Source organism: Phyllobates terribilis, unplaced genomic scaffold, assembly GCF_046119375.1.
Source record: "Phyllobates terribilis strain yellow unplaced genomic scaffold, ASM4611937v1 Scaffold_10__3_contigs__length_209671492, whole genome shotgun sequence".
NCBI lineage: Eukaryota > Metazoa > Chordata > Amphibia > Anura > Dendrobatidae > Phyllobates > Phyllobates terribilis.
In genome coordinates, this window is record NW_027362770.1 from 141,173,560 (window position 1) to 141,186,931 (window position 13,372).

Consider the following 13,372-nt stretch of genomic DNA (forward strand, 5'->3'; position numbering starts at 1 on the left):
AGGAAAAGTGCTGCGTGTTGTATTCTTTTCCCTGTTAAATATGATGGAAACTGTCCCCCTCCTCATGGCCTCCGTAAACCAGAATGGCTCTAAGGCAGCGAAATTCAATCTTTGTAAATATAAAGTCCTGACCAAAGCTAAAGGGGAAATTCAACACTTTTTTGATGTGAAAAAGTCACAAACGCCACTTTTTTTGCCGAAATTTGCAATTTTTTTTTTGAGCGGGTATAATTTTTTTAAAGGTGGGCACATGGATTACCGCATGAATGAGGTTAATCTATGTGCAAACCTGTTACAGTACAAACTGCAAATCCACTGATTCCAAAGAAAATACTTCTTGGACTTGGAGGCATAACATGATGGTCCGTGTGAATCCACCCAGTGTATTACGTCCCAACCGTCCAGGTGGTGACGGGCAAGCTCATCATAACCATAGTGGGGAGTTTCGGATTTTCAACCGTGCTTTTTATTTTTAAACCCAGGATATAATGACTACATGACACAAAACAGGTTGTGCATTTTCTCCAGGCGATACGTGATGATGGACACCACTGCAAATCGTGAAGAAACATGAAAACAAATGTCTCCTGGTATACAAAACATATCTGGGCCCTCTTCTGTTCCCCATGACTGTGCCCAGAGCACAAGGTCCATAAAGTCATGGTTGAGGTATTTTAGTGTAAAGAACTTGACCGGTCGCACAGAGCCCAGACCTCAACTCCATCCAACACCTATGGGATGACCTAGAATGGAAATTGTGTGCCTGACCTCTCCCCAACATCAGGGTCTGACCTTACAAATGCTCTTCTGGATGAAGGAGCAAAAATTCCTACAGGCACCTCCAAAATCTTATGGAAAGTCTTCCCAGAAGAGTGGAAGCTGTACATCTGCAACGCGGCATGGTTTCAAAATCTCCGCTTGCTGTCACTCAGTAACAATCTTAATTTTTTTTTAAGAAAATCGTTTTTTTATCTCCAGCTGTAAAACAGAGACAGACATCCGGTCATACCTGTAGGACAAGGACTTTCCAAATGTCATCCGAGCTTTGCTGCGTGCTGCAGGATGCCCAGGGCTACTTTACAGACTGTCTGTGGCTGCACGATCCCATGTCAGGCATGTATAAATCTATTTTGCATGCAGCTTTATAGGCAGTAACTTTCATAGGGTCTATGCTCCAGGGGGCGAGATAGTGGGAACATTTCTTGGGAATACCCTGTACACTGAATACAGTATATATATAAAAAAATTATAATTGGATTTCATAAAACATTTTTGCACCATTTAGCTTTTACAACCTCTTGGTTTCCCAACACATTTAAGATTGCTGTGGTCAGTGATCATAAAGGAGTTCGGAAAAGGACAGATAATAGAGTTCGCTGACGGATACTCAGTTAACCCATTCTGCAGACACCATCAGTGCAACCCCAAAGGCAATTGTGGGAAAGACTTAGTGCAACACAAAGGGAAGAGGGGAAGGGAGCCCACACTCTAGGGAAAGGGGGGGAAGTGGAGACCTCCTAGGTTGATCTAGCATCACCCTGTCTCCCCTAGCGTCCCTGTATTGGCTCTTCACCAATTGCTGCATGCGTTCCTCGCCCTGTCTTTCCCTGGCATTTGGCTAAGGCTAGGGAAGGGAGGAGATGAGCACTAGTCGATCTCCACTAAACTCTATAGACAACAAGTGTGAACAAACAGGGGGGGATTGCTTAGCTTTAGACGAATCCAGACAAATGCGCACAAGTCCTCAAGCTTCAAAGAGGACGAAGTACTGCTCTTGCTAAAGCCTTCACCAGCAGTAATGAATATCGCCGGCACCTCCCTCTGAAACACACCAGGTATTTATACACCCAGGCCAGGGAGTTAATTAGCCAGAGGGAGGTAGCTGCTGAGTCCTAGAGACAGCCTCTAAGAAGATGTCTGTAATGTCAAACGTAGAGATCTCCTGCAACCAACTGCAGGGCGACTGTTGGTCACTTTTGACACACCCATGACAGCAATAGAAGGCAAACTGTGCTACATTTTTGAATGAAACTCAATGATAAAAAATTATTTTTAGCCAAGAATACATGCAGTTATACAAAAAAAAAATTATCCCCAACCCCATGTCCCTTCCCAAAATATAGGCCTAAGTTGAAGGACGAATCATTCCAGGATGCCAAAAATGTGAATTCTGTCTTTGGGCTCCAACAGATCCAATGGGATGTCCCCAGTCCCCTATCACATCAGTCACACAGGTTACACTTGAATTGGCTTTTATTTCAGGTTTTGTAGCCACACAAGTATAAATATATATACAGAAAAATGCAGATTTGTCTCCTGAGCTGTTGATTTGTAGAGGATGAGGCAGCAGGGGTGACGTATGGTATCGATGTAATGAGACCCTGACAGTCCGTGGCTCCATGGTGAATGATGAGATGCGCCTATGGGGTCATTCATCTACAGCTGGTGGTCCTGCCCACGCATTTCTGGCTTTACCTGGTATATTGTGAGTATCGTCCGTATGACCTGAACACACAACTGCTGCAGAAACTGTCCGGCAGTATTCATAGGAACACATGAAGGATGACTCCGGCGAGGCACATAACTGTCACCCTGTTAGACATCTCATGGCACAACCTAATGATGGGACTACCCGTGAAGACCAAGTTTATGCACAACGCAAAAATGACACTTTAAAGGGGCCGTTAACAATGTGGAACTTTTTTTTTCTTTATTCACATCCACAGAAAATGAATATATTTATCATGACATATTAAAAATAAATTACTAAATAAAGCAACAGACTTTTCACTTTTAGTCAGATGATACATTTCGTATTGCTAGATTAAACATGAATCCCTTTTAAAAATAAAAATAGACATTTAAAGGGGTTGTCCGTTATTTTTTTTTATATAAATGAGCTAAAGGCGGGAAGTGGTGTAAAATAATAAAAGATGCTCACGTATGATATCATGTCCATCATTTATGGGACAGCTCTAGCCAATCACTGGCCTCGGTGATATGACATGTGACCACTGAGGACAGCGATTGGCTGCACGTGACCACTGAGGCCAGAGATTGGCTGCACGTGACCACTGAGGCCAGAGATTGGCTGCACGTGACCACTGAGGACAGCTATTGGCTGCACGTGACCACTGAGGACAGCGATTGGCTGAACGTGACCACTGAGGCCAAAGATTGGCTGCACGTGACCACTGAGGACAGTGATTGGCTGCACGTGACCACTGAGGCCAGAGATTGGCAGCACGTGACCACTGAGGACAGCGATTGGCTGCACGTGACCACTGAGGCCAGAGACTGGCAGCACGTGACCACTGAGGACGGCGATTGGCTGAACGTGACCACTGAGGCCAGAGATTGGCTGCACGTGACCACTGAGGACAGCGATTGGCTGAACGTGACCACTGAGGCCAGAGATTGGCTGCACGTGACCACTGAGGCCAGAGATTGGCTGCACGTGACCACTGAGGCCAGAGATTGGCTGCACGTGACCACTGAGGCCAGAGATTGGCTGCACGTGACCACTGAGGCCAGAGATTGGCTGCACGTGACCACTGAGGCCAGAGATTGGCTGCACGTGACCACTGAGGCCAGAGATTGGCTGCACGTGACCACTGAGGCCAGAGATTGGCTGCACGTGACCACTGAGGCCAGAGATTGGCTGCACGTGACCACTGAGGCCAGAGATTGGCTGCACGTGACCACTGAGGACAGTGATTGGCTGCACGTGACCACTGAGGCCAGAGATTGGCTGCACGTGACCACTGAGGACAGAGATTGGCTGCACGTGACCACTGAAGACAGCGATTGGCTGCACGTGACCACTGAGGACAGCGATTGGCTGCACGTGACCACTGAGGACAGCGATTGGCTGAATGTAACCACTGAAGACAGCGATTGGCTGAACGTGCCCAATGAGGCCAGAGATTGGCTGCAGGTGACCACTGAGGACAGTGATTGGCTGCAGCAGTCATGTGAATGGTGGATATGAATTCATCACTGCAAGACCATTAGGGTCAACTAGTATGGCAGTGCTAGGTAGACTTAATAGGTGAATATTGCTTATTATGTGTGTATATGTATAACTATATATGTATATCTATCTACATATAATGCATGTATGTATAGTTTCCTGCCCTTAGTTCATTTTTGAAAAATCCTGGAAAGCCCCTTTAAGACCATGAGATATCTTCTTCTGTATCGCAAACAGAAAATCGATTAATGAAGTAATAAATGAATAAAGGATGAGTTATAGGCCAGCTCTAACATTAGTAAGTCTGGAAAAAAAAAAACTATAAATTTGTGCATCAAACAGTCTTGTCGGATCGCCCGCAGTCTTCTCCCTAATGACTGGGCTGATCGCTAACTAAGCACTCAGCCTGATCGTAGAGAGAAGTGCCGCACGGTCCTGTATATGGCCGCCTGGCACTGATCTGTATATGTGCAGGGTAGGAAGTGAAGCTGAACACAGTGAGTGACTTAACACAGTGGGACACATTAATGAAGCCTGGGGAGGTGAGCGAACCACTAGACCACCAAATATAGACCCCAATCTTCTACCCCTTAAATATTCCTTTATGTGACTCCGTCCTAGGTTATAAGATTTAATGTGGCTGGATGCAAACTAGTGCAATTGTGGTGTGCAAGTTCCACCATCACTGCCATACTCAGAACTGCCTGCAGGAGGCGCTACAAGTCACACAATGGCTTATTGAGTTTCATAACAGCTGGATAGCCCCATATTGCTTGTGAAAGTTCATTTATCAACTAAAAGGGCCCTTCCAGTCCCGATTTTGTTGAAGAAAAAGGAATGAACTCCAGATTTTAGCGCCAAAAGCGATTCCCGATTACCCCTCTCCCGGTCAGTCGTGTTAACACCCCTTTAACATCAGAACGGTAAACCATAAAGAGTAGAGCTCACGTAAACCCACGGACACATATGACACTTATTTTAGTGATACAAGTCAAAAATAGAAATCTTCCCTCAAAATTTTGGTTTTTCGCTTCCTGGTTTCTCTTAACCCTGCTGCAGGTCAGAAGCGCGTCAGACTGGAGGGCGAGGGTCTCGTCCTAGACGCCCTTAGAGTCGGTCCTGCTCTGAATGTGGGAGATCTCAAGCACAGGGAGCAGAAGCTGGAAAGCATCTTGAATGTAGGAAGCGCTGTTTGATGCCTGGGAAGGAAAAAGGAAGGAAAGGGGTCAGCAGCCGTTGTGCAAACTGTGCGGTGTCTGCCGGTGGGGGCACCACAGATGTCCCGCCATCGAGGAATTCATTACCAAGGGGTCATCACACGAACAGCTTTCATCTATGATCCATGAGGGTCCTAGATCACGAAAGGTATTTATTAAGAGCAGTATCACAAAGCGTTTCGGCTGTGTCCAGCCTTCATCAGGTGCAAGCACCAAGGTGATGCACCAGATGAAGGCTGGATACAGTCGAAACGCAGTGAGATATTGTTCTTAATAAATACCTTTTAATATTTTTGGTGAGTCCCCTACTCTCCATTTTACCTATATGGGAGCGCCTGGTTTGATATGATTGTTTCCTGCCGGAACGCTCCTTGGAGGAGATGTGTGCAGCTGTGGTGTTGGCTGCAGCTGAATGTTGTGTTTCTCCCATGCGATACAGGGAGTTTTACCCTAAATTGCACAACCGCACCAGGTGAGAGTCTTTTATATGTCTCTCACTTTATTTTGCCGTTCTATCTATCTGCCAATACTACACTCAGATAGCACAGCTCCACATACCACTTTACCCCTAAGGAAAATAACTCTAGATATTAAACTTCTAAGGGGGATAAAGAGGGCATGTGTGACCACCACCATTACATACGCTTCTAAGGGCAAGTGTGACCACAATTATCTAAGGGGTAACGTCTCTACTAGTGGAGAGTGACATGACAGTGTAAGGAGACTTGTAGGCCATGCAATGCTCCTATGGGAAAATTGCATATTTAAATTCCCAGAGAAGCATTGCATTGCCCACAAGTCTCCTTACACTGGCATGTCAGGCATGTCACTCTCCACACAGAGAGACTTTACCCCTTAGAATACAGTCAGAGCCAAGTCAGATTCCTTGCTTTGCACTGAGGAAGGGGGAAACACTCCAAAACACGTGTCTGCTAATAGGATAAAAGCCAAACAAGAATCTCTAGGGCTCTTTAAAGGGTCGATATTAACTTTTAGGAATGCTACATCCAATAGGTGGCGCTAGAGTTCTAGTCCTCTTCCTCTCTCTGAAGAGGCAATTAGACCACAATTATATTGCACGTGTGTGACCCCCAATATTATCACTTCTAAGTGTGCGGTAGCGAACATATGCGACCACCATTTCATTCACTTCTATGGGAGGCGTATTGAGCTTGCGCGACCATGATTCCATCCACTTCTAAGGGAGCGATAGCAATCATGGATGACCACCATTCCCATAAACAGTGAACGAAGCTGTGAAAACACAGGTGCACTTTATTCACACGGGTGACATAGGATCCCCTTTGTGATGATGGGTCGGACCCCTCACTGATCACAAGTGTATTGCTTGTGTTGTGGATATGTAATAACTGTTCTTTGTGGGATAACCACTTTAATATTAAAGGGGTCACCCAGGACTGTGATACTTATAAAGTTATCAATATCAGGTCGGTGGTGGGGCCGACAACTGACACTACCAGGTCAGGCGCCGAACGGAAGTACACAGTGTAGTGGCTGTTCTGGGGTACTGCGGTTCATCTGGTGGTGGTTGCAGGCAGTGCAGACAATACTCCTGTATTCCTTTCCACAAGAGGCCCCATGGTCGTATTGCAGCCTGCATCTATGGAAGGTATACGGCTCAATGCAGCAATAAATATGGAAACTCACCTCTAGGAATACTCCTGTGATTAAAGGGTTCAGGATGTCCGATTTTTCAGATGCCTGGAAATAGCATAAATATTAGACGAGTACACACATGAGACCCAGCAATACCCGATTATTCTTTATTTGCAAAATGAAAATGGTTGTCCTAATGCCCCTATTAAAGGGGCTTCATAGCACATGGGGGAAAGAAAAGCATCGTATGGACCCCCCTCTCTATGAGTCAGAGCTGTGATGAGACGGGAAGTAAATGAACCTCTAATATCTGCTTTTTGGTGTAACTGCAGAGATTACTGACCCCTATGACACAAACTCCTGGACTGCCACTATCACCGTGGACGGATAGCAGTGAAAATCTGCAGATGATTCACAAGCGGATCCCTTTTAGAGATGACATTTCTGCATCCTTTCTTTACTCTATTCTGCAAATTTAAAAACTTAGATATTGCCACCTAGTGGTCAATCTACAGCATTAAAAATGCTTGAAATTAATTAGAAAATGAGAGCAAGTAATAAACATGCAGCTATGAATTCTGCTATTTGCTATTATGTAAGAACCTCCTAAATTTATGTATGGATCGCCTACATTTATGAAGGATATAAAATAAAAGAACACTCCGGTAAGACCCCGGACATTGTTGGACAGAATACTCCGGGAAGACCCCGGACATTGTTGGACAGAATACTCCGGGAAGACCCCGGACATTGTTGGACAGAGCACTCCGGGAAGACCCCGGACATTGTTGGACAGAACACTCCGGTAAGACCCCGGACATTGTTGGACAGAACACTCCGGGAAGACCCCAGACATTGTTGGACAGAATACTCCGGGAAGACCCCGGACATTGTTGGACAGAATACTCCGGGAAGACCCCGGACATTGTTGGAAAGAACACTCCGGGAAGACCCCGGACATTGTTGGACAGAATACTCCGGGAAGACCCCGGACATTGTTGGACAGAATACTCCGGGAAGACCCCAGACATTGTTGGACAGAATACTCCGGTAAGACCCCGGACATTGTTGGACAGAACACTCCGGGAAGACCCCGGACATTGTTGGACAGAACACTCCGGGAAGACCCCGGACATTGTTGGACAGAACACTCCGGGAAGACCCCGGACATTGTTGGACAGAACACTCCGGAAAGACCCCGGACATTGTTGGACAGAACACTCCGGGAAGACCGCGGACATTGTTGGACAGAACACTCCGGGAAGACCGCGGACATTGTTGGACAGAACACTCCGGGAAGACCGCGGACATTGTTGGACAGAACACTCCGGGAAGACCCCGGACATTGTTGGACAGAACACTCCGGGAAGACCCCGGACATTGTTGGACAGAACACTCCGGGAAGACCCCGGACATTGTTGGACAGAACACTCCGGGAAGACCCCGGACATTGTTGGACAGAACACTCCGGGAAGACCCCGGACATTGTTGGACAGAACACTCCGGGAAGACCCCGGACATTGTTGGACAGAACACTCCGGGAAGACCCCGGACATTGTTGGACAGAACACTCCGGGAAGACCCCGGACATTGTTGGACAGAACACTCCGGGAAGACCCCGGACATTGTTGGACAGAACACTCCGGGAAGACCCCGGACATTGTTGGACAGAACACTGCGGGAAGACCCCGGACATTGTTGGACAGAACACTGCGGGAAGACCCCGGACATTGTTGGACAGAACACTCTGAGAAGACCCTGGAGATTGTTGGACAGAATACTCAGAGAAGACCCTGGAGATTGTTGGACAGAATACTCAGAGAAGACCCCGGAGATTGTTGGACATCACAGCCTGTGTATTCCTTCTGCTCTCACTGGTCGAAATCTGAATAAAAGAAACTTCTACGTTGGACTGAGCGTAGTTCTCACATGATATCTATATTGTGTAGCAATATTAATGATATATAGCCTGTATCCTGGGTGCCAGTACTATATGTAAAGGCACGTTACTTACCCCTGCGGTTGTCAGAAGAGTGGTCATCCTCTTTGATAGCTGTGACAGCTCCCTGCACAGTGCAACAGTCATTCTGGTGGTGAGAAAGTTAAGACATTTAATGCAAACTTAAAGGGGTTGTCTACTAAATAAAATTATTTTCCATAAATTCTATTAGGTTAAATGGAGATTAAAAATATAAAAATGCTTCTTTAATGAGAATGGGCATCTGCTATAAAGTGGGGCTTGTGCACACAATACGGGGACAGTGTAAAAACATTTTCCAGGATTTATAAACATTTATCCAGACGCAAAGAATGAATTAGAGAATAGTTAAAAAAAATCTCTATACAACTTCTTTCTTGCATGTTCAAGAACATGTGACCGCTGCAGCCAATCACTGGTCTCAATGTACTGTTCATACTGTCATCACCACTGAGGCCAGTGATTGACTATAGAGGTTATGTGAATGATGTACGGTAAAAAGGAACCACAGTATAGCGGTAGGGTTTTGAATAGATGAGTATAGCTTGGTTGTTTTTTTTATTTAACTAATTTCCTTCTATATTCAGATCCGATTGCAAATGCATATAGGTTGATAAATCAATAAATGTAGCCTCCAGGCCACCATTGACAAACAGCGATGGCTTATAGATAAGCGGATTGAACCCTTACTGTGATAGCGCTTTGCCCCGTGTCACTGCTGCCACTTGCGTGTCACCGTGCAGAATTAATGCTGCCGTCTTGTGGAAGACTTCTATGGCACAGGCTGTTTGCTCGGCGAGGCTACGTATGGCAAATTCATGGATATCCTAACAAAGGAGAAGAGGGCATTGGTGTGTATTCCAGGATCACGTTCCTCACTGCTCCAAGTACGTTATATACCAGGGTTGTGCATACCATGGTTATAGGGGATCCCCTAGTCCTGGACAACCCCTTTAAAAACACAGAAAGTACACAGAGCTGGACAGAGATCCAATCACTCTCACTATACCTCTATGGTGGGTTTCCTCTGTGGATCAGCGTTCTCCTCCGCTCCTGTCACTTTCTCCTCCTCCTCCGCTTTAATAATCCAGTTGTAAGTGGCTTTTCGGGCCTGAAATAACAAGAGACGTCAGCGGGCGAAAGTAATTACAGGAAGCCATAATCCACAATGGGGTAAAATTAGGAAACTCGGCTGATGACTCAGAAAGTTGTAAAGTGGCAAATGAGTCTCAGGATTGTTCTGGGTCCACAAAACAGTATGATGGCATACGGGTGATCAGAGAGAAAATGATCTCGCCACATCGCACTCATGTAAAAAAAAATCTGACGCACACTAATCTCAGTATTCTTATTTTTGTATTTGGGGCTAAAAATAATTTTTGCCATTGAGTTTTATCAAAAATGTTGCACCGTTTGGCTTCTATAGCCTTTCTGTTGCACAGACTATTGCTGGCAGCAGAATGAGCTAACTGAGAATCCATCAGTAAGCTCATTCAAATTGAATGACGGGAGGGTCTGTGACTCTTATGTCTTTTGCTGAGCTCCTCTCTGCTGTTTTATGATCACAGTTCACAGCAAAGTTGCAGGGAAACGAAGCCAAACAGGGCAACATTTTCATTAAACCAAATTGCAAAAATTATTGTTAGCCCCAAGCCCACATATTTAAATAAAAAATTATAATAATTATCCCCTTTAATCAATTCTTACAACACAGAATAATCACAGCAGAAATCGATCGGGCAGCGCTGATGCGTCCGTTTTAGTTTATCGGACTGACGCAATGCAATCTCTGTAGGTGCAGCTCCTAACTCCCAAATGGTGCACCTTCATCAGGCACAATGACACTCAGCACAAGTATAATGATCAAAACGAGAGGACTACCTATTCATTAGTGCCCAATTCAGGACAGAAACAAAAAGGATTGGAAAAAGGAACTTGTAAATATATCTAAAGTGTAAGATTTGTATTACATTTCCATAAGACGCACCTAGGTTTTAGAGGAGGAAAATAGAATTAAAATGTCGTCATGATGCACTATTAAGGGGGAAGGGTTCTGCCGCTGAAACTGTTATAGGGTTAATGTTCCCCAATTCTGTTAATATCCCCCATCCGTGTATATATGGCCCCCTCCTTCCTGTTATAAGTGGCCCTCATCCCCATCCCGGTACGCATGGCACCCCTCATCCCCATCCCGGTACGCATGGCACCCCTCATCTCCATCCTGGTATACATGGCACCCCTCATCTCCATCCTGGTATGCATGGCACCCCTCATCCCCGTCCTGGTATGCATGGCACCCCTATCCTTCTTCCTGGTATGCATAGCATCCCCTGATTCCCATCCTGGTATGCATGGCACCCCTCATCTCCATCCTGGTATGCATGGCACCCCTCATCTCCATCCTGGTATGCATGGCACCCCTCATCCCCGTCCTGGTATGCATGGCACCCCTAATCCCCATCCTGGTATGCATAGCACCCCCTGATTCCCATCCTGGTATGCATGGCACCCCTAATCCCCATCCTGGTATGCATAGCACCCCCTGATTCCCATCCTGGTATGCATGGCACCCCAAAATAGTCCGGAAAATACAGTATTTATTTCTTCTTTTTATGATGGATTTTTGCCGTAGATTCTCTTGTAAAATACACATGAAATCAGCCCATGGCAAATCTGCAACAATCGTTCTTAATGAGGAAAAAAGTAGTAAATTATGAGGTGAACCATAATTTGCCAGATTCCGTTTTCTGCACCATAAATTACCCCTCTCCCTGTTTTCTGCACCATAATTTACCCCTCTCCCTGTTTTCTGCACCATAATTTGAGACTTTCCCTGTTTTCTGCACCATAATTTACCCCTCTCCCTGTTTTCTGCACCATAATTTACCCCTCTCCCTGTTTTCTGCACCATAATTTGACACTTTCCTTGTTTTCTGCACCATAATTTGACACTTCCCCTGTTTTCTGCACCATAATTTGACACTTCCCCTGTTTTCTGCACCATAATTTACCCCTCTCCGTTTTCTGCACCATAATTTGACACTTTCCCTGTTTTCTGCACCATAATTTGACACTTCCCCTGTTTTCTGCACCATAATTTGACACTTCCCCTGTTTTCTGCACCATAATTTACCCCTCTCCGTTTTCTGCACCATAATTTGACACTTTCCCTGTTTTCTGCACCATAATTTGACACTTTCCCTGTTTTCTGCCACTGTAGCCACTATTTTTTGTTGTAAAGTTGCTATCTTTCTCCAGCTAACTTCATATCAACCCCTTAGTGACGGGCTTTAACCCCTCCCAAGTGCCGGGCAAGGTCAATTTTTGATGCACAATGAATGCCGTAAAAACGAAAAAAAAAAAACACTAAAAAACAAGAAAAGTTTTTTTGTCACAGTTTCGCCACGCTCGGAATGGTTTCCTTTTTTCCCGTTTTTAATATATTATATAGCAAAGTGAATGGTGTCATTCAAAATTACAACCCAGCCCCACTATGGCTTAAATTTTTCTCCTTCAGGTTGTGACAATGAAAAAGAAATTACTCTTGGAAGAAAGGAAGAGAAAGAAAATATAGCATTCGCTGGGCCATTTTTTACAGCTATCGCCACTCAGATCGGCCCAGCGAGCATGCTTACTTTATTAGTGAAAGGCGTGTCTGGCAGAGCTCACTTCGCTGCAAAACATACGGATAAGACATGTGGAAATCCAACATGCCCAATCCTGGTTTTGCCGATCCTCAACGGGATCTTTCAGACTTTGCTTAATAGAAAGCTGGACCTTCCGCCATTGTGGATATATTGACATACTCACATTTGTCAGTTTCTCCGGCCGCACAGAGATCTGCAACTCCTTGAACAAAGCCGATATTTCCACCACAAAATCCTCATCCGCTAAGGAAAAAAAACAGGGAGTTCAAGATCAGTATGGACACATCAGACCACTGAGAATTATTAAAGGGGGTGTTTCAACCTCCTGGGAGTAAAAAAAAAAAGTGTTAATAATACGTTATTAACGTTATTACAACATTAATAAAGGAACATTGTAATACAGTCTAGATTAAAAATCCACCTTTGGGGGCAATTTTTTTTTTTTTACTTAAATGCATGTATTTTGGGTCCAAAAAGAAATAAAAAATAATTTTTACAATTGGGTTTCATTAAAAATTTTGCACTGAATGGTTTTTACAGGCTTTTTATTTCCCTGCAAATCCAAACTAGATGTGATCCATGGTTATAAATCAGCTGAAACAGACAGATAAAACTGTTACAAACTCTCCCATTGGACTGTCAGAATGAGCTCACTGACAGATTCTCAGTTAACTCTGTAGCCAGCAAGACAGTGAAACATAGAAGCTATAGAAGGCAAATAATGCAACGAGCCCAATGTTAGTCTATGGGAGACCCGAGCATTTTTGCGGCGGCACCCCCGGCAGTCTGTAGAAAGCCTAAAAAGTGCCCAAAAACGATAGTGACAGTGCTCAAATGACATGGGGACAGCATGGGGATCACCCCTGGAAGCATTTCTGACCCCCAGGTCACTGCTGTCAACAACGTGGTCAGAGGTATTAAGCCACTTTTAAGGGCTCAT

At 45.0% G+C, this 13,372-nt stretch overlaps 2 protein-coding genes across 2 annotated transcripts in view; both read right to left on the reverse strand.

The window, feature by feature from the left end:
• Window positions 1-2,684: 2,684 nt before the first annotated feature.
• On the reverse strand, window positions 2,685-4,905 carry LOC141164056 (uncharacterized). Its single transcript, XM_073649221.1, has 2 exons — window positions 4,852-4,905; window positions 2,685-3,961 (listed from the first exon to the last, which is right to left on the reverse strand). Exons 1-2 carry the CDS (start codon window positions 4,903-4,905, stop codon window positions 2,984-2,986), a joined length of 1,032 nt encoding a protein of 343 aa, XP_073505322.1. The 3' UTR covers window positions 2,685-2,983.
• The window catches only part of FAM114A2 (family with sequence similarity 114 member A2), a 35,615-nt gene continuing 26,863 nt past the window's right edge, over window positions 4,621-13,372 (reverse strand). The window contains exons 9-14 of the mRNA XM_073649849.1: window positions 12,596-12,675; window positions 9,795-9,896; window positions 9,476-9,612; window positions 8,822-8,894; window positions 6,859-6,912; window positions 4,621-5,172 (exon numbers count right to left, since the gene is read on the reverse strand). Coding sequence (XP_073505950.1) covers window positions 5,071-5,172; window positions 6,859-6,912; window positions 8,822-8,894; window positions 9,476-9,612; window positions 9,795-9,896; window positions 12,596-12,675 — 548 coding nt within the window. The 3' untranslated portion in view covers window positions 4,621-5,070. The remainder of the gene's footprint in view (window positions 5,173-6,858; window positions 6,913-8,821; window positions 8,895-9,475; window positions 9,613-9,794; window positions 9,897-12,595; window positions 12,676-13,372) is intronic.

What these genes read in the sequence shown, in the direction of transcription:
- LOC141164056 (XM_073649221.1), bottom strand. Translation starts at nt 4,905, where the DNA reads ATGGTTTACCGTTCTGATGTTAAAGGGGTGTTAACACGACTGACCGGG. An exon ending in CACGACTGACCGGGAGAGGG is followed by an intron (nt 3,962 to 4,851) that starts GTAATCGGGAAT and finishes TGACTGCTGCAG; the next exon opens with CCAATCACTGTCCTCAGTGG.